Source organism: Neopelma chrysocephalum, unplaced genomic scaffold, assembly GCF_003984885.1.
Source record: "Neopelma chrysocephalum unplaced genomic scaffold, ASM398488v2 Primary Assembly neopelma1_24, whole genome shotgun sequence".
NCBI classification, from domain to species: domain Eukaryota; kingdom Metazoa; phylum Chordata; class Aves; order Passeriformes; family Pipridae; genus Neopelma; species Neopelma chrysocephalum.
Genome location: NW_020897693.1, coordinates 3302320 through 3328826, shown reverse-complemented (window position 1 = coordinate 3328826; position 26507 = coordinate 3302320). Strand labels below are relative to the sequence as shown.

General features: G+C 35.8%; 1 protein-coding gene across 5 annotated transcripts in view; it reads right to left on the bottom strand.

Moving 5' to 3' along the window:
• The window catches only part of SBF2 (SET binding factor 2), a 256955-nt gene that overhangs the window by 103798 nt on the left and 126650 nt on the right, over positions 1-26507 (bottom strand). For all 5 annotated transcript variants that reach the window (XM_027700345.1, XM_027700310.1, XM_027700327.1 and 2 more), the window contains exons 7-13: positions 8777-8909; positions 7098-7206; positions 6248-6361; positions 5351-5428; positions 3002-3115; positions 2348-2476; positions 1497-1595 (exon numbers count right to left, since the gene is read on the bottom strand). In XM_027700345.1, coding sequence (XP_027556146.1) covers positions 1497-1595; positions 2348-2476; positions 3002-3115; positions 5351-5428; positions 6248-6361; positions 7098-7206; positions 8777-8909 — 776 coding nt within the window. The remainder of the gene's footprint in view (positions 1-1496; positions 1596-2347; positions 2477-3001; positions 3116-5350; positions 5429-6247; positions 6362-7097; positions 7207-8776; positions 8910-26507) is intronic.

The window sequence follows — 26507 nt, the reverse complement described above, 5'->3', positions numbered from 1 at the left end:
AGGCCAGCTACTCGGCCATATGTATTCTCTGCAAAGAAAAGTTTAATGGAAAAAGCCAAAAATCTAGCTGAGGGGATGAGAGCAGCAGTTTCCAGAAGCAAGGCAGAGGAAGGGAACACAGTCTCAGCAGGGGTAACAGAGGGCACAGAGCAGAAAATGCCAGAAAAGGAGAATAACTATTCCACAATCCATTTCACTGAGAAGAGAGATTCAGAGGAAATAAACAGTTACTTCAACCTTGGACAGCACAAACATCATGTCAGACATACATGTTATTAGGCATATAGGTCTAATGTCTTGAACTACTGAAGTGGTATATGCCAAAAACTTGTCTAGATTTTCCACTTGTACCACCTAGACTAATACAAACATTATCTCTCCATAACAGACCACATCTCTCACATGTATCTAAACTGCCACAGCTACAATATGATGCCTACTAAAACTGTGAACAAGATGTTAAAATATGTCATGCAGTCAGATTAAAATCAGGCAGCTCTAGGCATAACTTCAAGAAGCAATGTTACTCATCACCTATATTTAGTCAAAGACAGATGTATGCATAACTACTAGAAATCTGACTTCTAAATGCCCCAAGTCACTGACTTAGTGAATATAAGTGTATACTCCTGTTAAGTCATTGACTTAGTGATGGTGAAGTAGCAAGTCAATCACAGTGGTATAAATAAATCTCATCATCAGACAAGACAAACAGAACCCCAAAAAAACCTCCAAACACCCCGTAATTCTTGTGCTTTTTTAATAGAAGTGTATTTGTAAACCATAGTTTTGGGGAAGTGGGACATAGGAAAGAAAGGGTGACAAAGGTGTCAATTGACTGTGTAATAGATAATGCTCTGTGGAGTCTGAACAACCACAGGAAGTGTGAGAAGGAGGGATAGTAGTCGATGCCAAAAAACAACTGCAAAAGATCCCCAAGACCCACAAACAAAAAAAAAAACAAAACCCAAAACTTGCTAATGGAAGAGTAAGAGATTTTACAAAAGCACTATGTAACACAAACACACGATAGGAAGGCAAGAATGAAACCGGGAGGAACTGTAGGAAACCTAAAGGGTACAAGAAAAAGGCTGTAAAATAGTAAGTAGTGCCTGCTGAGCACACAAACCATGGGGACTGGGTCACACAGCAGGAAAGATCTGCTGCAAGTATACATTATGCCAAACTAGATGTATAGCTTTCATAGGAAAAACTATTGAGAGGCAAGAAAAGATGTATTTGGCATGGACAGGTTACAGCAGAGAAAAAAATAGTTTGTACACATTATGTGAATACACACTAAGAAAATAGAGTGATAAGTAGCAGTAGCTACATGTAAACCAGTATTATTAAAGTTCAAAGTCTTTTGCCATAATGTAGATGATGACTACCACAAGCTGTCATTTCTATTTTCAGATACCGGATCAATCTCAGAAATAAGAATTTTCAATGTTACCAACTCAACTCTACAAGTGCAGCACATATAGTAAACTTACATTTTTGAAGAGCTGTTCTGCAAGTTCTCTAACATGCTTTATTATTTTTGGTGGATTGCCCTCTTCGGCTTTAATTCTTTCAACTTCAAAGGCTACCAACTTTTTTTGAAAAAAGAAAGAATAAAAATGTTTATAATTCAACTAAAAAAATGTTATTTCCTCTTAAGTTATGAAAAGTTAATCTTAAATTGAAACAAAGGAAAGAAAGCTGAACACCAAAAAATGTGCAACGTCATGTTGCTCTGGAACATGAGACATTTTCAGTTTCATACAGTGTTTTTGTTACCAGATGCTTTAGTCCTACCTAATATAGAAAATCCTACATACTTAAAACATTCCTATCAGGTTTCTATAACAAATCCAAATTTCTCGTATGTACTACTACTACCACTACACAGAATTAATACCAAACTCTGTTTTTACTCTACATTCAACTAAAAGCCAACATAGTAAAAATATGGCATTACTTTTTAAAATTTTAAACTGTTCGTCTCAGTTTATATTGTTGGATACATATTTAATATTTCTCAATGAGTTTATTAATGTTTCACACAATTAAAATAAAATAATTCTGTACTAGTACACATGATGTATTATGAAGCTACAAACCTGACAAGAGGAACAGCATTACCCAGATTTATACAACTATTTAATTTCACACATATAAGCAGGGCACAATTTTATGGATGTAAGGTAGAAATATCTGCTTAGTATAAAACGAGAACTGAGAAGATTAGTATAAACTCGATTTAATAAACAGTGAGGATTCAGAAGCATTTCAGTAGTTTTTCACATGCTGATAAATCATAGGTACATCATAATTTACTTGAGAACACAGAAACAGTTTTCACCTCATCAAAAAGATCACAGGCTCTGAAGGGAGGACCCCTCTCCGACACAAAACCAGCAAATGCCATTCCATTGAGGACTTTGGTTAGAAAGTCATTCTCAATTAAGCCTCGCTGGCCCAAGAAGGCTGCCTGCAGCAAAGACAGAAAAAAATTCATGTATTTTATAAGTATCAAAACCACAACCATTTACGTACTAGCAGTTAAACATTTTCACCACCTTATCAGCTTATACGAGTATGTGGTATTTTCTAATTAAATCTTTTATTATACATAGTATCTTCTTACACCTAAATTCAGAACTAGAAGTTAGATGCACACATTTTTTAAATCTCACAGGCAATAAAACAGAAAACTAGTACCTTCAAGCAATGCCTTCTTGTTGCATTCATATGTTTTCAAAATTCGACAACTGATTCCTCAAATGTTTATTTGTATTAAATTTAAATGTTAACTTTGTTTTACATTTCCTCACTGTCCCTGCAATTAGTCCCACTAAAACACATTGATATACTGCTATGTCAAAATGATATGCTTATCACATGCAGATAATTTTATTTATTTTTTTTTTAAACCACTTGTTCAAAAGGCAGGCTTGTGGGAATAACATGGTGCAAGCGAATACTAACTAAATACATGTGTCTGCTTCTCTTTTACCTTGTGGAAATGAATTACTGGTTCAGCATGAATCCTGATCAGTTGAAGACATGACCGGTATCCTTGGAAAAGTTGTGCAAATAGCCTAAGGAAGATTGCTCGCACCTCTTTATCCTGTAAGCAGTAATCAAATATGCTGTCAAAACATTTTTGTATTGTAAGCTTTTCCACACTTTGTATTAAACTATATGAAGAATGCCTACAAATTCATCAGGTAGCAGTGAAGCACATGAAGCAGAGATACTTGTACACATATAAGGTTGTCTCATGGCACGGTTAGGGTTGGAAGGGACCTTTAAGGTCATCTAGTTCCCCTGCCCTGTCCTCAGATGGCAATGACAAATTCAGCACATGGTCACCCCTCCACTCCTGCTGATCCTTCCCACACCAGAGGCTCTGGGCAATGCCGGTGTAACAGAGGGGTGGTCATGTGCTGAACCACATGAATGAACTGCCATGAGAGAAAGCTGATGTTGAATAAAGGAAAGATGGTATTTTAGCCTGGGTTTGTTCCTTAAAGTAAGCAGGGCTTTGCAGCACTACACAAGCAGTGCCATTGGAGTGGGTAGGGACAGAAGGGAACCATGGGACCCTAAGGTGGAACTGCTGCTGCTGGAGGAACCAGGCTCAGAGCATCCCAGGCATCACCAGAGCCATCAGCTGTGACTCTGCCAGATGAGGCAGAGCTCTAAGTTTGCTCAGCTACTTGACCAGGACTCTTCCAACTCACATCTTCACTTGCCAATCTACAGCTGCCAAAATAAGCCAGAGTTACTTTAAAAAGTTTTAAATAGTAGATCTTTAAAGTCCTGGTTTGTTTTATTTAAGTAAGAGAGCGCTTACATACATGCTACCAGGATAGTGGAATTGATGTGAACAGCTGGGGGCAGACTTGGGGCAGTGACATCTCCATCTGGCCCAGATGCCATTAAAGACTGACATCAAACCCTGTGTCACCCTGTTATTTCATCTCAGCTCAGGTACCTACTCACACTGCAGCCATGTCGAAAACCTAAGGTCCTAAAAATTGTTTTATGACCTCAGGTTTTATGGTGTCTCAAAGGACGTTTTAAACAAACTAACTTTATACATTATACACAGCAAAGAATATTATATTTACTATCAGGTAACCACCTGATCAGATAATTAACAAGTAAATACAACCTAAATAAGTTAAAACTTGTAATGGCTTCTTAAAGAGATAAGGTATATATAAGATTCTATAATACTGTCTTATTGGAATATTTTACTAGATGTCTTTTAATTCTTCACTGGAATATTATTGATGTTATTTTATTTTTAACTTCATTTTGTAAGGGCTCCCTTTTACTCCTTATAAAATAGGCCCATTTTCTGCTGCTGTGCAGAATTTTAACAGGTACATTTTTACCCTGACTTGAACACATAGTTGCGCTTCTTTCACACTTAACAAAATACTTATTTTGATACAAATTATATTCATTTGTAACTTCCCTATTCAAAGTAAGATTTTAGGTGAATTCTGTCATTAGTTTAAATGAAATCTGGATAATATTCCTTGTCTTCAGTAATTAAAAAAGAACAATCTTAAAGTAACAAATAAGTACAACAAATACATTGTACCACGTTAGAGTTTTACATTTTCAAATATACCTACTCAAATGTGTTCTTAAACTGAACTGGCTTTTGGATTTTAGTTTGGACTACCAACTAAAGCTCAGCTCTAAACACTCCTAACAAGCTATAGACTAAACTACAGACACACAGTTTCACTCAGGTCAAAGTTCATTAAAGGCAATTAACTATATGTGGTTAAAACCCATATAACTCCTTTCCCAATACATCCAACCATACCATGTATAATAATTATCATTATTATTGTAAAATCAGTGACTTACATTTTGCTCACACAGCTACCACTCCTATCTTTACCCATATTTACTCTAAAAATCTAGATAAATGACATTTTTAATGTTTCTGAAGCTTTTTTTCTGTGGAGGGGGGAGTGTGTTTATAAGAGAACATTTTTGTGTAATTTTAACATTTACACAAACACAGAAAAAGACCAGTTTCTCCACTTATGTAAAATTCTGCAGCTTTACTGGTCTGTGAAACAGAGACACAGATTTAACTCAACAGACAGCAGTATTAAAACAAAATTAGGTGCTCCCATAGTAATAAAAATATATTTATAAAACTTCTAACCCATTAGAATGCTATTAGAGGGCAAGATGAATTTCTTTGCTACACCAATAATACCATAAAGTATATGGAAAAGAAAACACAAAGTAGAAATCCTTAAAAGAAAGTCAGTCTTAAATTTCAACAGTTTTCCACTTAAGAAAGTCAGATATAACACAGAAATCTTACCAGCATTTTTGAGTGTGATAAAGCTGTTCGTGGGGGAGGGAACGCATAATCTGCTGTTTCCAAATCAGGATGCAAAACCTAGGAAATTAAAAAAAACAACAAATTTTTCCCCTCATTTTGCTGATAAAAAGATAAATTACTTTTATTCTTCTTTCTCAAAGTAATATTCACTGATATTAGGTATCTCAAGTAAGAGACAGAGTTAAACTATGAAGACTATATGGAAATAAAGGTGGCATTACTTTCTCAGCTTCAGGTTTCTCAAAATGAGCAAGTTATCAAAAACTGTGATTGCAGCCCATGAAGGTAACCAATACCATTAGGGATTTTAGAGTCAATTCATCTGAAACAGATAACAGACAGATAATTCTTCTCTTTAAGATAAAAAGATATGCTGAGAAGCCTCCAAAGAAGGTGATTTCTAACTTACTACAATGACAGTAAAAAACCAAACTGAACTACATTTTTTTGTGATTCCCTAATGTAGAATCCATCATTCTTGAACAGTGAAAAAGGGGTATCACACAAATAAACTTTAAGACTAAATGGTAATTAATTTGTTAAATTTCAAGACAATGTACAGTTGAAATGAATTTATAAAAACAGAAAAGCAGCAAAACTGAATGGTAACAATTCTGCTCCAATACTCTTATTAAAAAGCATTATTAAGAAGGAAAAATAACTACCTATCTCCTGAATAGTGAAAAATACATTTTAGTATTAAATTATTGACTATAGTAACTCTAAGCTCAGATAATAAACTCTTCTAAAACCAGGAATGTTGGCATGAATCATAGTTTTAAATCTCATGTGTTTGAAAGCTTAATACTGAAATTTATATTTCGTTTTTTACAAAGAGGTGAGAGGTTGGAAAATGGGGTTTGTATCAAAACATACTAGAGAAAGTGCCATTTGAGTCTGATGCAGCAGTGGCTCTGGCAGCTGAGACAGATGAATACATTCAGGAATTTTAATTGTTCCTCCGTCCAGGTCAGCTATGATTACATCTAACTGTAAGGGACAAACACATTATTGGAAGTGCATACTGGGAGCATAGTTTAAAAACACAACAGTTCAAATTTCATGATCTGCACATAAGTTAAAATAAACAAATTAAAACCAGCACTAACTTCAATGTACAGAATGCTTTTGATAAAGGAAATACTCCAAATGCTTCCTATTACTGAATCTAGCCACGAAAAACAAATGTAAACCAAAGAAAGTGAAATGAGGCCAAACTTTCAAAAATTATTTTTGTTTCTGGATGTTCCAGGTCTGTGTTCAGAGATTTGTGATATCTAATCAGCTGTTTGCAAAAGAACACAGGGAGGGTAACTATAAGTAAAATTATGTATTTCTAAGCACTCGTAGCCCTGCTTCAGTTTCTCCAAGCAGATGCTTAAAAAGGACAAAATAAAACCATTGAAAATACACTTCAAAATCCTAAGTGAAATGCTCAAACTCACAACAAATAGATGACGAAGCTGGAAATGGATGCATTCCTTCCCATCCTGCACTAGAACCAAATAGGTTCCCTCCTCTGCTTTATAGTCTTAATGTATTTACCAAAGAATTGATGCTTTTTCCCTTTTTTCTTCTCCCGATTGTCTTGCCTTGCTTTCTACAATAATATTTTGAACATATATATGAATTTCTCATACAAACATCTCTGAAGCACAGAAAATCTCTGCAGCTGAGCACCACAAAAGACACTGTGACTATGAATGAGCTGGCCAGACATACTTACAAGCTCATGAATGTCATTGCGAAAGACAGAATGTACACCAATGATGAAAGGTGTTGGTGAGCTGAGAACTTCCAACAGCTGTGCAGGAAGAATTGGAATATAGGGATAACTGTGAAAAGAATAAATAAAATAAAATAAAAGCTTCTGGCTATCCTTCTACATAGGGCAACCTTTTTCTTAAAAAAAAAAAATCTTCCTGTTATGTGCTAAATTTACTAGAAATAACTATTCCAAAAATACAAAAGATGAAAGTATTAATTAAATACTTCTTTATCAAGTAGCATGCTGTTAAAATAACATGTCATTAAAGCTCCATAATTTATTATAAGGTCCACAATTTATTGCAAACCAGTGTATTTTTCAAAAAAAGAGAAGCCTATTTATATCTGTAACATTTATGTTATGTGTACATTATATTTGTCCACAACTTTTAAGTAGCCAGGGACACTAAAGTTATGGATAATACCTTCATTTTAGAAACATGGCTAGTTTTTGGCCAGACACCTACAATTCAGCCTTTTGTAAAATATCATTAGTAAGAAATCTTTAAATGAAATATTTTGCTTTGAAATTGAAATGACAACTAAATATTACGTACAGAACACTATTTCAGATATTGTTTACTTGATTGCACGATTTAAAAAAAACAAAACAGTGTTTTCAGTAGAGCAACATGAAAATCTGGATCTAAATTGATCAATGCGTTTCAACATCTAATTTATAGTTATTAAAGTTCACATTCATTACTACTTTAGCATGAAGAAACACATTCCAAAACTAATTTTCCATTTTCTTCCTATCTATTCTATATTAAAATGAAGCCCATCTCTGAAATACTTTAAATAAAACAAGCTATTAAAATATGACATGATTTGAAACAGGTGAGTCAGGATTAGATGTCTTCTTCCTAAAAAAACCAAACAGCTTGACATTAAGTTTTCCACTTCAAAATCCTGCATCCACATGTAGCTTTTTAGAGAGCATCAATTTGTTGACTTAAACTCATTCTCCGGTGGACATTTGTCAGTGACTTAAAACTGTGACATACATCAATGCAGCTGTTATTTTTGAGCCACAGAATCTTTCAGGTTACAAAGGGCCTCAGGACATCATTTCATCCAACCTACTGCTCTAAGCAGGGTCAAGACTGAATCCAGATTAAGTTGTCCTGGGCTCTGTCCAGCTGCTCCTGAAAGCCTACAGGGATAGAAGTTCCATAGGTTGTCTGTTTCACTCCTTAATTATCCTCATAACAAAACACATTTTCCCTGTGTACAGTCAGAAACTTCCCTCTCCCCTGTTTCAGTTTATGACCCCACTGTTTCTGCCACACACCTGCTCTTTCTTTTTGGCAGGTTGTTATTAGATCTCCTCCATATCTTTTCCATGATTTACTTATGGGCCATCGCTGTCAAGTTTTACCACCCAACTGATGTTGTGAGCAGGGTTTCTACTGTATTTGTAGGTGGGATGTTTCCCCCTTAATTTTTTCCATTGCCATGATGCAATCAGACTTTTATTAATGATATGTACAGACTAGGAATTCATGTATGATCATGAAAATCTCTGCTTATTTGAACAACATAGCACAACTCATTTTGTACAGGACAATGTAACAGAAGTTATAAAATGTGTTATAAAATTAGTTAACGAGTAAAAAGAATCAAAACTCAACTCACCTGTATTTGAGGGGAAACATCAAAGACTCCAGAGCCCTACAGGCATCACTGAGCCTCTGAAAACTTGCTGAGTGAAAGAGAACCTTATTTTCTGTAAGCACGGCACAGAACAAGCTGAGTACATTTTGGATTCCTTAAAAAAAATAAAATAATAATAAAGAACTGTAACAACATGCCAAAAGAATCAAAATGACATTAAAAGGAATTTTCAAAAAGCCTATGATAACTGCATAAATTGTCAAGTACCAAGTTTTTCTACCTTTTATTTAACTAGTGCAGCTTCCTTCTGTTTTTCAGGTTGCTAAAATACTATCTGAATGTATTTCTACATTTCAAATATATTGTGTTACATCTCCCTTTCAATACCACTTTCAAGGATTTCCACTTCTCAGCACAAATCCCAGCAATGCTCAATAATGACTTCAAACAGTATTATGTGTATCTTCTGCATAGCCTTCTCTGTATCCAGTATTCAATTCTGGTCACTGATCCAGGCTTAACTTCTAAATCTTTCTGTATCTCCAAGCAGGGAAAAAATAATAAAATCATACTGCTAAGCTCAAAAGAAAATGACAAAGTCTTCCTAGTAAATACATTCATACTTCATCCACGAAGAGCATTCAAGGAGTCACAAGGTTATAAAAGGGCAGTAAGAGAATACGTGTCACTAAGAAGGTCTGACTGTTTAAACAAGCCCCACTAGATTTAGGGTAAGACTCATGAATCAGATGATGGGGAGCTTTGGAGGATTTTTTAAGACAGTATAATTTACCTAGGAGACAAAGCCATGTGCTCTCAGGGAAAACCAAAAATATATTTCCTTTAAAACAAAGTCCCATCCTGAGAAGCAGACATGCCTGAGATGTGAGATATGCTGAAATTTATGAAATTTCCTGAAATACGCTGGAATGTATGATGTTTCCCTGAGGACATGGCTTGTGTTATCAGTAAGACAGCCTGTATTACCTTCACAAAGCTACTGCTTACTTACAATAACCTTCCCAATAAGAAGTGTGACTATGTAGAGCCACTCTACTCACATGACAATTAACACTTTGTTTTGTTTACGTAATTTTTATGACATGTTTGAATAAATATTTTTTTCTTTTATGATGCATGCAAATTTTCTTCTCTGGAATGAACCTTAGTTCATAAACATAAAGGGACAAGGATTCAGAGAGGGCTGTTGGACAAAAAAGACTTAATTCTTAGGATGAACATTGACCAGCGACATAATACTGTGTTGAAAGCTTGTGCTTTCAAACTCCATTCTCCAGGATTCCTGCAGACACTTGCACAACCAAAGGCAGAGGCTTGAGAGGACTCGAGGACAGAAGGCTTTGTTATAAGGCTGAGTGAGTTACTGTTGCAAACGACTGCTGTTGTTTTCAGTGGTATAATTAATATTGTGCTAGTAGAAAACAAACTGCTTTGTAACACACAACGTGAGGATGGTGTTAAAGAACAAAATTCCTACAAGTTTCCTCAAGTGAATGAAATAGCACTCAGCAGTGAATGGCTAGAAGGTAACTGGACATACTGTCCTTCCTTGTGTGCATGTACTTATTTTAACACAAAGTTAGAATCTGCTGCCTGTTTAAAAATGTCTCTCTAAGAGTCTAAGAACTCAAACTGCCCCTTTTATGCAAAACTGCCCCTGTTCCTTTCCCAGAACATTTTAAAGACTGTTTTGGAGTATACTTTTTATTTTAAATCAAGTTTTTGTTTTTAAGCTAAGTGGACTTTTTACACCATTTCATTCCACATCGAATATCTTCTTAAGATATTTAGGAATACATATTTTTAAAACATTTGACAATTTCTTCCTACAATCAGATACAAAAATTCTCAAACAATCCTCTATAAACCTATAATGTTTTGGCAGCTATTACTGAGGAAAATAATACCAAAAATCCTCACAAATATTCACAACATTTTGTACAATCAAATGCTCTAAAAAAGCTCGTCCTGTGATAAAAATAGCAATAACTAAAAATTCTTGAAAGAGATGATTTTCCATTCTTCACATCCTAAAAGTCGAATCTAGGCTGAGAGGTAAAAGTTCTAAAATATTTTCTGGATGTTACTGACGTTGAACTCTTTTTTGCAAAGAATTAAAGAGCATTCCTGTACTGAGGATATTCAACTGAAATCAAGTTGTGTAAAAAAATAGCATTTTTAGCTATATTACTTTGCTGTGAATTATAAGGATTCAAGAGTCAATTCTAATACCTTTACAAGTCCCATAACTTATCCAGTATCAGCATTTTTCACTTGAAATCTCTTGTGAATATAGGCCTCCTCATCAGATACCAAAACAATACACAATTCTCAAGAGTACACAATAACTGAGCACTTTTGCAAAAATTTTACTAACAAAAAACATGAATGAAGTGTAAATCAGGATTTTGCTTATGTACAAGGAGCTCACCTGCAAGTACTTCATAGTATTTGAACATAGTGGCTGTAGATCACACTGCCTCCTAGGGACTACTAAAATGATACAATATTGTATGGATAATATAGGTAATCTTCATGCTCATATGTAGTGTTAAACTGTATGTCTGTCCAATTTTTATCTTTACCACTGTGAGAAATGGATTTTTTGAATGTCTTCAATTTACAGAAAATTCCGGACGTCTTGTCAATGGAGTACAAAGTTCATTTAAATTACTAAGCAGTGATGATACAGTTTGTGAGGTTTTCATAGTTTCACTGGGGAAATTAGTCTGGTTTTGCTGCATGTTAGTGGCTACAGATAAAGATTCATTTTGTACTCTACAAAGGCATTTTTCAGTGCAGCCTAATCAGCACCAACATAATTTGATATTTAAGATGACTACTCTTAGCAGCTATTTCCCATAGATAAGCTTTGATGCCACACAGCAGAATATGTACTGCAAATGTTTTTACCACTCTCTGCAAGTTGGTCTCCCAGATATTCACTGCATTTTAACAGGCCATGGAAGACGAATTTGAAATGTTTACTGCAATATGAACGCACCTGATGTAGCCCCAGTTTTGCTGAGCTGGACAAAAGCGTTGCTTTATTTGCAGCGCTTACGGAATAGACCAAAATCGAGGGCACCTAAACACACCTCTCATAAATCTGCAGAGGAAGTTCAACTGGCCAACTGCTCATGTGGCAGAAGGGAAAGAAGCATCGTCTCTCCAGTCTGGCAAACCCTGTCACACGTCCAAGTTATCAGGTCCATTCCAGGTTTCAAGCTGAACCTGGAATTTTCAATTTCCATTTAAGTTTTTTCTACACTCTCTTGACCCTTTCCTGCACTCTGAATGCATTAAAAGCAGCAAGTCACCTCACAAAAAATGGCTTTATCTTGGCAGAAACAGAAAAAAAGACATTTGTCTTTTGTGCATGCATTGGAAACAAAACTGTTTTCATTTTAACAAGGTACCTACAATACAAATGAATATACCACAATGAGAGTATTTGACTTGGTTTGTGTAATCAGTTCTTCTAAAAATGCCTAAATAACAAGAAATAACATGACTATATAAAAAACAACACCAAACCCATAACCAGGGTCATTTCTTTTGGTATCTTGCCCAAAAGCCAGTTTAAAGGGAGAACGTCTCTGGCTCTTACCCTTTTCTTTCCCAAATGTCTAAGAAATACTAAATTTATATTTAAGGAGAGGTTCTGAAATCTTGGTGGGCTTTGTTTTAGGGCTTTTATCTGCATAGTAGGAATGTTGTCCCATTGCAAATCTAATCACCAACATTGACCAACTTCTTGAAAACAGGCTATTCAGTTTGAAAACACATCTGGACAGTGAAATCCAGGCCAACCACTTCCACTGACTGGAAAGCTTGTACAGTGCAGATAGTCTCTTTGGTACCAGTATTTTCATTCTCTCCCCTTTTCTTTCTTTCTTCTTCATCTTTTTTTTTTTTTAATGCTCTGTATACAATACAGAAAAATATAAAATAAAGTGTACAATATAGACACCTAATCTGGAACTTTCTTAATTTCAAGATGATAGCCACTAGCTCAATACAAAATTATTGCTCCACACATACTTTGAAATGTTTTCAGGAATACCAGCATTATGACTGTGAAGGAAACTTTTACCTGATAGAATCCAACAAATTATACACAGTACGACTTTTCATTACTTTCCTTTTCTAAACCACTTAAACAATTGATTAAATTATTTGACCAAGCCACCAAGGTGTTGTTTCAAGCCGTGCAAGTTGTTTACTGAAAACAAACCATTCCAAATAACAGCCTGAGCCCAGTTTCCTCATGCTACAAGACACAATCGTGTCTGTCTGTAACCTTGAACCCTACACTGGTCTGCAGACTCCGCAGTACATCCGATGCTCATTTGTCAGGGCATAAATAGACAACACGAAAAACAACAAACAAGTTGATTTTTACAGATTGCTCTTTTGCAGTCTACAGACAGACATCCTGTAAAATATTATACATACGCTGGAAAATTTTGAATGGAGGCTTCCTGACCTTCACTGTTTTCAAGTATTTAAAGAATCTGTAATTTGTACTAAATTATCTGACATCCTACATCAACAAATGTATCATTCTGCCTGCTTCCTGTTGTTCTAGAATTTAAGCATTTATTTAAGCATGATTAAAAAAAAAAACCCAAACCCAAAGTGTACTTGACAAACTATTAACTGCTCTCTATATTGCGTGAAATCAAAATACTATCACTTCAGACTTTTGTAAAGAGTTATAAACATGGATTTGGAAACTGAACTAGTGGAACACATTATTATGCCAATATGCCATTCTTGAATTACTGGACACAAGAAAAAGCTTAATAGACAAAATAATCCATAACTTAGCCAGACTAATCCAGGAAACGGGTCAACAAAGCCTGAAAAGCCTTTCTGAAAGGCCACTGGAGACTGCATAGTACAAGTTCTGTGCCAGGCAGTGTCAAGCTCTAAAGATAGCTAGGAAAAAAGTAGAGAAAAACAAAACTCTTTTCATTTTTATTTTTAGATGTGGCTGCATAGCACTGCTAATGAACAAAATACAAGCTTAATTAATAATAAGAGGCAGCAATTGTACTCAATACTCTTATAGGTAATTCCTGCCAAATGGCATTCGTTTGTCCACCCAAAAATTACACAGTATCTCCAATCAGCTACACAGAGTTAAACCCAAAAGATTGTTATGTCACTCAGTTCAGGATCAATTAATACTTAGAAAAGTATGCAGGTCAGTTATAGGAGCAGGACTGCACACTACACCATTAAATCATAGCCAAGCTTGCTCACAAATGGGAAGCAATGTAGCTGTGCCAGCAGAGAGCTTTGTGAGGGTTAATTTATCCTGCTTTCTGGCTGAGCACCAGAGAACATGAGTCAGACAAGTACCCCAAGAGATTAAATTATGTGGTCGTTGTCAGACTCAGGAGGAAGAGAAGCAGCCTCTACACCACAGACCCTTCAGCTGAGACTCCCTCAAAGAATTAAACATTTCATGAATAACACATTCATACTGATTTCTGAGCCCATAGAAGCAAACACGGGTGTGACACTCAGTGCTGAAACCAACTTCCATTTCTAGAGAAACACTTTTGATTTTGGAACTGACATGAAGGCAATTCAGAATCTGAACCACGAATGCTCCATGTAAGAAAGGGCAGAAAGAAGTTTTCTCTACAAACCAGCCTTTGGGGGGTGGTGGGAAGAGGTAAGGAAAAGGAGAACCAGGCAGAAAGATTCTGGTATAAAAGCCATAAACTCCAACTGACCATTGAACAGAATATCAAAGAAACTGCAAAACCAGGGATATATATATATATATATATATATATATAAAAAAGATGTCTTCATCTGATGAATAAATATTCCAACAGCTATCACGCCCCCAAGTTCAACAGTATCCACTGTGTTCTGTCTACACTGTGTCAAGCAGATGATTGTCCTGCAAATCCTAAATTACACAGGCACAAGGAGAAAGGGATTAAGCACAGTGCATGATCTACTTAGGACGACACTCAGTGATGCCTGTCATTTGCATGTTGATATGACTTCATTATTGCTAATTTAATTAAATCCCTCTGCAGACCTACTTAAAGAAGCTGCAAAAGCCCTTTGGATTTCTTGAGCTTTCAAATACAAGTCTGCCAATACACTGAGTGAACACGATTACCAGCTTTTTCAGAGACAACGATAAAACTAAGGACAATTATTAATAGAAGATTTAGGTAATAAGGTTTTCATCCCTGAAAATAAGAAGCACAATAACATTTCTTATGCACATTTTAAAGCTATACATATCCAAAGGTAGACCTATTAGCTCAAGATAACTGTGACTGCATTAAGTGAATTTTCTCAACAAATTAGAAAAGACAAAGGAAGATAAAACAGACATATAATTGTTTCATATACAGAAAGTATTCACATGGCAGGGAGGCAAATGCCAAATTTACATGAAAGCAGTAAGTTGAATTACACAAACATAACCTGCATCACCAATTAGAGTCTTGTTACTGATTGTATGTCTGGTCGATACAGACAGGTTAGGTTTGATAGGTGCTACAAAAAATAGATTTAGTTACTTTATTTTCAATGTTGGGTTTGTATTTTTTCTTTGTTGTTTTTTTTTTTTTACTGAAGACACATCAAAACCACACTCCAGTAAAGAATAAATGCCTAAAGATGTCAAAGTAAGTTTGCACAAAAAATATGCTGTTAAGGGGAAGACAATCTTCTCTTATGCAAAGAGGGTGGCAAGCAATACTTCTCAATATTGAATTGTTAACTATGAGGTTAAACCAGAAGTTTTTGTTCTCTTTCTGTCTGTCTGTATATGTATGCAGGTGTTAACATTCCAGTAACAGTCTACTCTGTCGAAATGTGATTTATGATTTCACATCTCATCTTCTGCTCAGTTATTTAGTTATCTAGTAAGGTAACTAAACAGGACATTATTTGTTTTGGATGTTTATCCCATAAATATCCACTATTCAAGCCCTGAGAAAAATACTAAATAGAGGTAAACAGTAATCCTGTACAAAACTAATATCAGCGTACAGAATTTCTGTGTAACCCTCACAGGCCCACACTAACCAAAACTCAATTAAATAATTCTGAAAAAGAATTTTGAGTGGACTGGGATAATGCATACATACCAATGACTTGAAATGCTGCCCAATTTCCCTGAGTAGAGGTGGAAGAGTGCTACATATTTCCATATTTCATAGGTGACTTTCCTTCTTTTATTCTTTAGAACTGCCCTTTCAAGAAACATGAATTTATTGTTTGTACCAATTATTTTGTGAAACCTTTTCTACCACATACATCAAGAGATATGTTGGGAAAAAAAAGCACATTATAAAAAATACTTATAGCAGTTTGATTAGCCAAAATTATCTATCTTTATTCTAAAATTGTAATTTGTTAAATTATTTGCAACTGCTGATGTATTTAAGTAATCAAAAATAGATAGAGCAATTTTCCAGCTCTCCAAATTGATTCATATATGGTAAACTGTCTGAAAGTTAAGGAGGATTTCTGTTCTGCCATCAACAGACATTTTAAAGTTCAGAAGTTTCAACTTCAAAAGAAGCATTAAAAGCTTTTGAACAACCCACTTTGCTTTTAAGACTTCATGTCAGAAATCAGGAAAAACACCACAACAAAGAAATATAAATTCTTTGACCATAGATTCAAAGCTGTGGTAGGATGAATAAGAAAGTAAAGTCATAGCCATGACTTTTTAGAGACTACTGGAAACGATTCTGCACATAAGCTAATTGGCAAAGTATGCATGGTGATGTGTGCTGGCACATCATAGAGCCTGATCTGCACACCCTAATCTTTATTTACTCATAGGCACAATGTGAAAATCAGAATTTCTGAAAATACAAAAGCATATGTTATATGTATGGAATCAGTACATTTAGCTTTCACCAACCTATGAAGTGTATGAAACACTTAGTGACTTTTTACTTTGATAAATATTTTTGTCATCTTCACAGCTACATAAAACAGTCTCACGTGATCTGAATTAAACTGCAATGATTAATTTCAGTTTAATATTTATGTACATAAAATATTTATGTTCATAAAGTTTCAAAAGCAAGTATTTCACCTATAGGTAAGAATAAGGAAGAACTGATAGGCAAAATATAGAATTAAACCCACAAAATTATGGGTAGCTGCAATATGAAAAAGAATTGTATAACACATGGGAAAGACTGCCATGTGTTATGGATTGTAAGATATTCTTAGTAGAAATTCTGCAAATTAAATCCTGATGGAGCAAATGGATACTTGTAATTTGACTGGATTCATTTAAAGCAGAAAAATGTCCTTCAACAAAACAATGTCCTGCAAGAGTAATATCATCAGGATCCTTAGAAAGACAATATCTAAGAATGAGGAGAGTGTTGTCATTCTTGAACTGTACACAGGAAAAATGGTCAAGGATACACAAGGAACTGCAAACATACCTGTTTCCTGCCAAAGGACTACAAAGTCTTTCTCAAGGAACTCATAGCCACTGAAGCATTATATTAACGGAACCAAATAAATGCAAAGACAACAAGAACGGACGTGGCTGATCAGGATATTCTGTTAGAGCCGCCTTCAGCCACTGCTGGCTGATATTCATGGAGCATAAAATGACAAATATTCCATTGAGGAAACTGTGAAACCCCATAAACATCAAAAAAAATTTAAATCACTTTATTTTCTTTAAAGATCGCGCTTGGATTCTCTGCAAAACATTTAGCAATCTTTAAAAATTCTTTCTTTCTGAAATTGTCTGAGATTCTCCTGACCTCCTGTGATACTTCAGCCCAAACTAAAGAGCAATACTTTAAACATGATTTTACAAGAACAAATACATAGAAGTAAATGTCTACATAACTGTTTTTCTTTTCTTCTCACCACAAGCATTAATACTAAAGTTTTGAAAATTATAGTTTTGCAAGCTCTTATGATTTAACAGCTACCAAGTTTGCTTTAGAATAGTGAGAAGTTATACCAGCATTCATACCAGCAAAAGCAGGAAAAAAAGCAATGTGTTCCCAGTAGGATCTTTTTCAGTATTTTCTATAAGCAGAGGTAAGCTTTTTTGGCCTTTTTGAAATTTGCTTGTTTATTTATTAGACATTTGCTTTTTGGAGTTTACATTTTGCTCATTTCTGGAAAACAGTAATTTGTTTACACTCTTCCGAGAGGTGTTTTCTGAAGTCCTGCTGTAAATAGAAAATTACTCTCTTCTCAAATATCTCAAAACAAATTTTCACTTAATAGTTGAAATAAATTTCACCAAATTGTTATACAGCAAACAGCAGTCTATAATTTTATTATTTTTCTGCTTATTTGAAATGTTTCCTTTAAAAAACCAGCTCATTAACTATAGCACTTTATCAAATACACAGCTTCCAGTTTATTCACTTGTCAGATAACTTTTCTTTCTCAGATTTATAATTTGCTTAAAATAAACTACCGCACATTTTGTCTCATTAAAAGAGTATTACAAGTTCGGACTGGATAAAAAGTAAGCGAGCATCTTAGACGCGTGCCTTGTTTTTCTGCAAAACAGTGAATGCTGCAAGAAATACTGGACACTGCCTTGAACCCTTTTCAGGATCCTGCCTACTGACAGCTGCCACCACAGCACCAGCACTACAGGGGTCGCTCACACAGCTCTCCGTGTACCCACACATGACAAACAAACAAAAAACTGAGCAGCACCTCCTGAAGGGATAGTTTTGACATTATCTGACTGGAATCTGCTCTAATGGCTGCCACTGAAAGAGATGGTCTTATCCCACCCACACACCACTGCAGCTTTCCTTACACCTGCAGCAAAGCTCACAAGAGTGAGTGAGTTCAGACTGGAAGAGGGATGGATCTGTTCCTGTTGCAACACTTGGTCATTAGAATGATTTAACCGCAGCATCAAACCACAACCTGAGAAACAGATGTGACTCTCCCTCCTTCCACCCTCCAAATACTTTCTGTTAACTTGGTGAGATAAAATAGCTCAGCACGGCTCAGTCAAGCACCACTTTGGCACAGGAGATGGGGCAGCACTGTGCAACTGGAAATGGACATTCCAAACAGGACCATCTGCCCGGCACTTTATGCTGTTGGGGAAATGAAGCCTCAGTGACTGTCTACAAAGTGCTGCGACTGGGAAATGCAGAACATTCCCTGTACAAAATTCACTATGACAATATACCTTTATTTCCTACAGCATCTAAAAGAATACTTTCCCTTTGTTCTGTTGTTGCAGCAGTAAGGGCCCATTAGCAGCAAATGCCACATCAAATCCCTTGGTAATCTATTTGTTCTTTGACAGACTACACAAATCTACTTGGAAAGGACTACACAAATCTACTTGGAAAGCTCAAATGGCAAATTCTCTTTTGCTGGGTTATAGAGCTAATTGCAGCTCGCTGCCCAGTGGGATTTTGACTGAAACTACAACATAAGCCAGCAGTATCCACTCATGGAGCACATGATGCCAGGTTCCATAGTCTGGAGACTATACAAATTTATTAAGGTCAGAGACTGATTAGAAGTTTATATACTTCAATAAACCAGTCTTAATTTAATCACACATGCTTCTAAGATCCCAAAAGGTCATATATGTTCCCATCACATGATACATGAAGTTTCATGGAAAGAAAAGAAATTCAGTGAGTTGGGTAACAAGTTTGAAAACAACCTGACAGAGGTAAAAAACGTTCTGGTTTGTATAGCTGAAATCTCATAACAAACATAAGAAGTGGAAAGGGTACCACATCAATGCTTAGTGCATCTGCCAGTTAAAGGTATTACTGTACTGAAAATGCTGCATTTGGTCACTTTGTATGCTCTGCAGATTAAATTTCTCATTGCTTCGCTGCCTTACATAATGAAATATTAGAACATAAACCACTCTTGCTCTGTGTCAAAGACACCAGGATTTTCTTAGTCAACAAGTATAAGCCAGCTCACGTGCTGACTGTGCAGTGACCCTTCCATAATATCTCCCAGCCATATAAATACACATATATATTTATCAGGAATGTCTTTTCCCATTTATACAGTAATTTGGTGTTGTCATCTGTTGGCATAAAGTACACTACGAGAGACTGAACATTGTATCTCCCTTAAACCAGAATTAAAATAAAGAGAAACTATTATATGACAGAAAACATTCCTCAAAGTGTCAACAAATGTAGCCAAAAGCAAAAATTCTGGGTATTTTAATATATATTGGATTTAGAAATGTGGGACTGAAGGGTCTATAAACAGTGAAAGAGTCCAGCCTTTTGCCATCAGGCAAACCCCAAATTGATCAAGCTTCATCTTAAATGTAGTGATAGTGCTTTCCATTACTAGTCAAAACAGAAGGTGTTCCAGAATTTTTCTTGTGCTACAATTAGAAATCATCTTTTAACCTCCAGCCTTAATTGATTCATGACCTTTTTTATGAGCCTGTTCTTGGTGCTCCCTTTTTTCTGTAACTTATGAATTCTCTCTGAACAATACTGATGGTAAAAGCAGTACATGGTAATGCATATGGTCTATGATACAGAGCAAAACAGAAAGATAAAATACAGCAGAAAAACCTAACACCGTTCAAAAAGCAGCCTCTAAAAGCCTGTAATATCTATATTATATATCTATCATCTATAATATGACCAAAAATTTTAAATATTTCTTTCAGGCTCTAAGTTATTTTGGGATTTAGGTTTTCTAAAGGAAGCTACATTTTTTAAGCAGTAGAATTACTTTAAATTTCATTCAGAATAAAAATGTAAAGCATAGCATGTCCTACAAGTATAGTGAATTTAAAAATTAGCTACCACAAAAATAAGTTAATTTTAGGAACACCATAATTCATTTTTTTGCCTTTTGATTTAATAGGTATTTTCTAATAATAATGGAAAAATTGTGTTTTCATGTTGTTATATAATCTTATAAAATTTATATGAAATGTATTTGAAAACACTATACAAAGAGTCATTGGTTGTTTTTCCATTAAGTATAAAATGACAACTATTACCAAAAAAATTTTAACCACAAAAGTAGTAAGTTCTGGCTTCCTATTGTTTTTTGAACATGGTTCAATATAAGATCCACCTATCTTAGGAACTATTTGAGATGTATCTGAACAAGAATTGGCTGAGCAATATATTCAAAGTGGACTGCTAAAGATGAAATCATGTGCCAAAATTTTACATTTACAAACAACTAAAAAGTTAATTAAATTAAAAGTGTCTCCTACTTATGCCCACAGCCTGAAGAAATACTCAAACTCCCAATATGCTTTAGTTGTTCCACAATCTGTGTCTACAAGACCAACCTGATTTATCTCTAAAGTAGGCCTTCTTAGAGTATGGAACAGGACCTTTTGACTTTCAGAGATCTGCTTCAGTCCAGATTATTTACAGTTCTATACAAACTCCTTCATCATGGTAAGAACCAAGGAACTCAGGCACATAATCACTGTGAAGGAGCAACTGCCACATCATTCAAGACAACTAGCTTTGCTTTCCCAAAGTGCAAATCACTGCAGATAATCTTGCATAGATCACAACTACCAGCTGTTACTGCTGCAAGTTCACACCTAAATGCCCAGCCTTGCTGTGTATGGGTAACAGGAGAAATTTCTTGGTTTCATCATTCTTTAAAAAAAAAAAAGGTAAAGTTTAAGTTATTAATAATAATACAATCAGAAGTAATTAACAGTTAAACAAACATTATGATCTGTCACTTACTAATGCTTTTTTATGACTAATTATCTCAATGTTTAACTATGGACCTATTGGAAAAATAAACTAGAAGAAAGTATCATTCCTCTATCATGCCACTAGCCAACATGTATCCTTTGACTTACAGTCAAGCCAGCATTGCATATGTTGCACTCTACTGTCCTCTGAAACTGAAGAATTATTTAAGTAGTTCCATTCACAGTAGTGAAAGTGAAATACTTTTAATACAATTGGGTTCTTTCTCAAACAACACTGCATAGTCCAGAACGCAGTTCCTCTACTTGACTTACACATCCTAAAAAGCTAAAAGATCCAACAACAGTGAAAGTTAAAGACTATCAGTGAAGGAGCAGCAAGGCAGTTTATGCTAGCTCAGCAGTAGGAAAGTCATGTTCCAGGGTCACTGAAAACAGAGACTGAAACCAATATCCACAAGCACAAAACTGCACGATTGCATTGTGCTTCTGGGAAGTCAAAATACCTGTGTCCTGCTTGCTGCTGACTATCAGAAATGCAAACCAGTGCTCAGATACGAGTATTCTAGAAAACCTCCACCCTTCTTTATCATAAAAGAATAAGGTAAGGACTGACGATGGAAGGCACTTGGAGCAGTGTCTTATGATCTCACACGAGAGTGCACTCTCTTCCCAAGCATTCAGGTTCTCTTGTTCTTAGGCTACATATGACATTCAACTAAACACTTCACTCTCTCCCTATACAGGATGCAGTTTAACAACCTTGCAAACCTGTCATCTTCGACAGCACTGCTAATATTGCTCTCTTTTGGTACATCTGTGTCTAATAATTTGCAACAGCGAGTACAGATTACAAGATCTTCCTCTTCTTTACCAAAGCAAAATATCTCACACCTGAACTTCCCTTCTGTCTAATGATGTTGAGGTCTGACTCAGCACAGTGATTCTTTGTAGTTAGGACTGAAACAAAAGATTACAGATCATCTCCACCAGATCACTTCTCTGCATTCTCCACAGGTCAGCAGTTACTGAACTGTGGTATATTTAGCATCTTGGTACATAAACAATTGTACTCCAGGAGCTCAGGTCTTAATATCTGAGGCAGGGTGTTGGGAAAAAGTAAAAAGTCAGAAAGGTTGTTAATAGATGAAGTCAGCTTTATTGCAGAATCCTGAAATTCTGGCCAGAGTGCATATTTTAAGATCAAGAAAATCTTAAAATCTTGATTTCTTCCTCAGGATCAAACTACAGCAGGAAGAAGTGGTGCACAACTATATCTCTTGTAGGACCCGCAAAGCTTGATTTTTAGCATCAAAGGGATCAAAACTTACTGTGAAGAACTAATACCAAAATACCAACTCAAGACTTTTAGAAGGTAAGCAGAGAAAACTGAAGAACCACCAGCTGCCAGGGATCAGCACTGGCACACTGCTCCATAAGAGAAAGCAAAGCAGGTGCCAAGTAAGGAACAAGGTGGGAAGGGGCAGTGCCACAGTACCCAGAGAAAGACGAGTTGGGTAGGTCTGTTAACAGCAGCAAGGTTCAGCCAAAAGTTGAGATAGCCAGACAAAGCCACAGTGATGAGGAAGGTCTGAGGTCAAGCCAGGAAGTCAAGTGGGACCGGCAAGGCGAGGACCAGGTCCAGCGAAGGCAGCCAGGTCAGTAACAGTGATCCCCAGGCAGGTCCACGGTGACGAAGAAGAGCTGAGACCAAGCCAGGATGTCGAGTCCATGGGTGAGGATCCGGTTGTGTTGCCTGGCACAAGTATCGCTGCAACATGGCTTGGGCAAGGACCAAGGGCACGGCCTGAGTTTAAGTACAGCCCCCTGCATTTCCCATCCCTCACGCAGCTCTTTCCTCAAAAGCCTGAGGCAAGGTCATACAGCTGTGCCACATCAGGGCTGACCTTAAGCACAGGCAGCTCATCTCAGCAAGGAGGGCTCTGGGGGGCTGGCCGTGTGCTCAGGGCCCTGACATGAGCTTTCAAAGGAAATACTTGTAAGAACCAAGGACAGAGCCTGCTAAACTATCAGCCTATTTCATGTCTTCTGAGAGCAGAACATATGCTGAATGATATTGGCACAACTACAGAACCATTTTAAAAAGTGTAGGTTTCAGCTAGTTAACCAAAACCACGAAGTGCAAGTCTGTCAGTTTAAAATCCCTCTAAAGAAAACAAATATCTACTTCCAAACAGAGTTGGAGCAGTGTACTTTTAATAAAAATCAATTAAAATAATGCTGCTGTAATTAAGACCTTTCCCCCAAACAAATTTTTGAACACAAAGCAACTTTGGTAAATTTATTATATGAAAAAAAACCCAACCAAAACCCTCCATCATTCTTCATTAGTTTCTAACAAATCTGAGAAATGAGAATTTCTTTTACTTCTGTACACTTTGATATACAACCTCAAAAAATTACAAATGGGTATGACAGTTAATATATGATCCCATCACTACGTTTTGACTGGATTTATCACCACAGAGTTTTGGCTCCATGACTCTTTAAAACAATAAAAATCATCACTGTCAGTGTCACCCCATGGAAATACATGGAAAACGATTCACTTCTATTTGCTTGCTCTATTTGCTTTGCTTGTTGATTAATTATTTATTTTTAAGCACCAATCTATGGTATCAGAGAAGTATCTGCTCTGATGCAAAAGGAAAGGTAAGAACATGCAAGCAGGGAGAAAGATAACACTCCAAAATTCTTAAGTCTCAAGTCACAGTGCTCAAATCTGGAACTGAATAGTCACATTAAAATACCACTACACTAATAGTGGAGTGGAGCATTTTAAAGTGTTTGTATTGAAGTACTTCCCTGCTTAGCAACTCTGCCATCATCAAAAACATTTGCCCTAGTATTTATATTTTGTGCAACTTTAGTAATCTCTAGAAGTTTAATCAGTCGATCACTTCTGATATCTGGAATTACATATATTTAATGACACAGCAGTCTTCAACTATATTATATTATTTTTGAAGTACTTGTTTTTAGAGGTTTCATACACCGCCTCATGATGCACACACAATTTCTAGTTACAAATATTTTAAGATCCACAAAAAGGCTGAAGGATAACAATGTTTAACACTTTAAGTTACATCGTAGTTTGGACAAATCAAAGACAAGCTTGCCAAGTAACCTGGCTCAACCTGGCATTACCATTCATCTTCATGCCATTCCATCTATTGAATCTCTGTTCCATACAGCCCTGGATTCCAAAAGGCCCTTACCTTGTGTCTTCATCCAGAAGATTCAAAGTAGAATTTACTTCAAAGTTTCATTTTTGCCACTCAAAATATTACTTTATTTTTAACACAAAGTCAGTCTGAGTTCTACTGAAAATACTTGAGTGGTGAATTTAAGATAGGAGGAGGAAGACAAGCACAGACAAATTGAATGGAACAGAGGAAATAAGGGGATAGGAAAACAGTCCTGATATGAGACTAAACAAGAAGGAAAGGAAGGAAAACTCTTTTGTCTTTGATTAAGTGTTTGGAAAGGAGAGAGAAACATTAATTCTTCTGGAAAGTAAATTTTCATAATTGTTCTGCTCAGCTTAGCAGTGTGAATTATGCTACTAGTCCTTGAAAAGTGCAAAACTTAAAAGTGCTGGTTAAACCTTAGGTTCTTGCTCTGCTGCTTAGGTCCCTAATATAATTTGTGTCTTGGGTTCTTTGGAAAAAACCTGCCTCTTGGGGAGATGGAGGTGTATGTCTCAGATTCAAATGACTGAATGCGTCAGTGCCGAATTACCATATGGAGAAGGCAAATAGGGGTGGAGTTTGGAGAAAAGAGTTTAAGGCAGAAGGAATGTACTGTTAATACAGTGATAGAGAAATATAACCTAAATCTCCTGTGAGCCTGAAGAAAGCTCCTGCATTTGAAACTTCTATAGATACCTGCCATCTTACTAACAGATAAGAAGAGTATTGGAAGTCTTCTATCTACCACAGATAATTTTTAAAAGTAACTTTATAATTCCTATTTTTTTCCATCTAATCCTTTGTTGATTAAATAATTTCTAGTGATCCAGCTAAAGGCCTGGCTTTTGTCACATTATTCCTATATATTACCTTTTTTTAATGAAAAGAAAAAAAAGAATGTATGATTTAAAATGTCAGACGCTGCTGTTCCTTATTACCAAGCTTAAAACCTTTGGGGATGTTTTTCCCAACTGCAGTTTAACGCCTAAATAAAAATAAGGTCTGTTTCCAGATCTGCTGTGGACTCGGTAATACAGGGAGGGTCATCTGCTGACACGGTATTATCCTGCCAAGCAGAAAAAGCGTGATGAGAATACTATTGCACAATACTTCTCAAAATAAATGTTGACATTACTTTTGTATCTATTCATAGTGATAAATTTTGTCTTGCTGCCCATCTTCCTCAAAGAAAGAGCTATTTTTAAAAAGGTGATTTATGCAGTTCACAAATATTTTTCTAGCTACTCTTCACTTTTCTATTAGTAATTTAGATAGGACTAAGTGACTTGTACCAGAAGAGAAATAACTGAACGTGTTGTTACTTGACAAAAGGTCTAGTCAATATTTGTGTCCTATTTGATGGGATAACAGCTGTCACTGAAGTTACAAACACCACATTGGACAATAGGAGTAGAATGTTTATGCCCAGGTTGTAGAGACAAATACACATTAAGCTCTTGTTCAAACGGGACAAGAGAAGTAGAGCAAGTGTGAATATTGTTACAAAAAGCACAAAAACTTCTGACAATTTCAACTGTGATCTCCAGCAGAAAAGATTAGGACTTATCTTAGGAAAATAAACTTTTTCAAAGGGATGAACCAATAGGTTCTACCACATTCTTCTGGACTCACTGTCTTTAACTCTTCCTAAGACTACAGGAAAAGTGAGAATTTATTTAAAACACTGCGTTCATATTTCCTGGTCCTCTTTTTATATTCAACAACCATTGCAAACAGACATATGCAGCTGTATCAACAAATTATTTTTTTTAGTAAATCCAAACAGAAATTTAGCATTAACAAGCCTTGGCATTAAGAACAC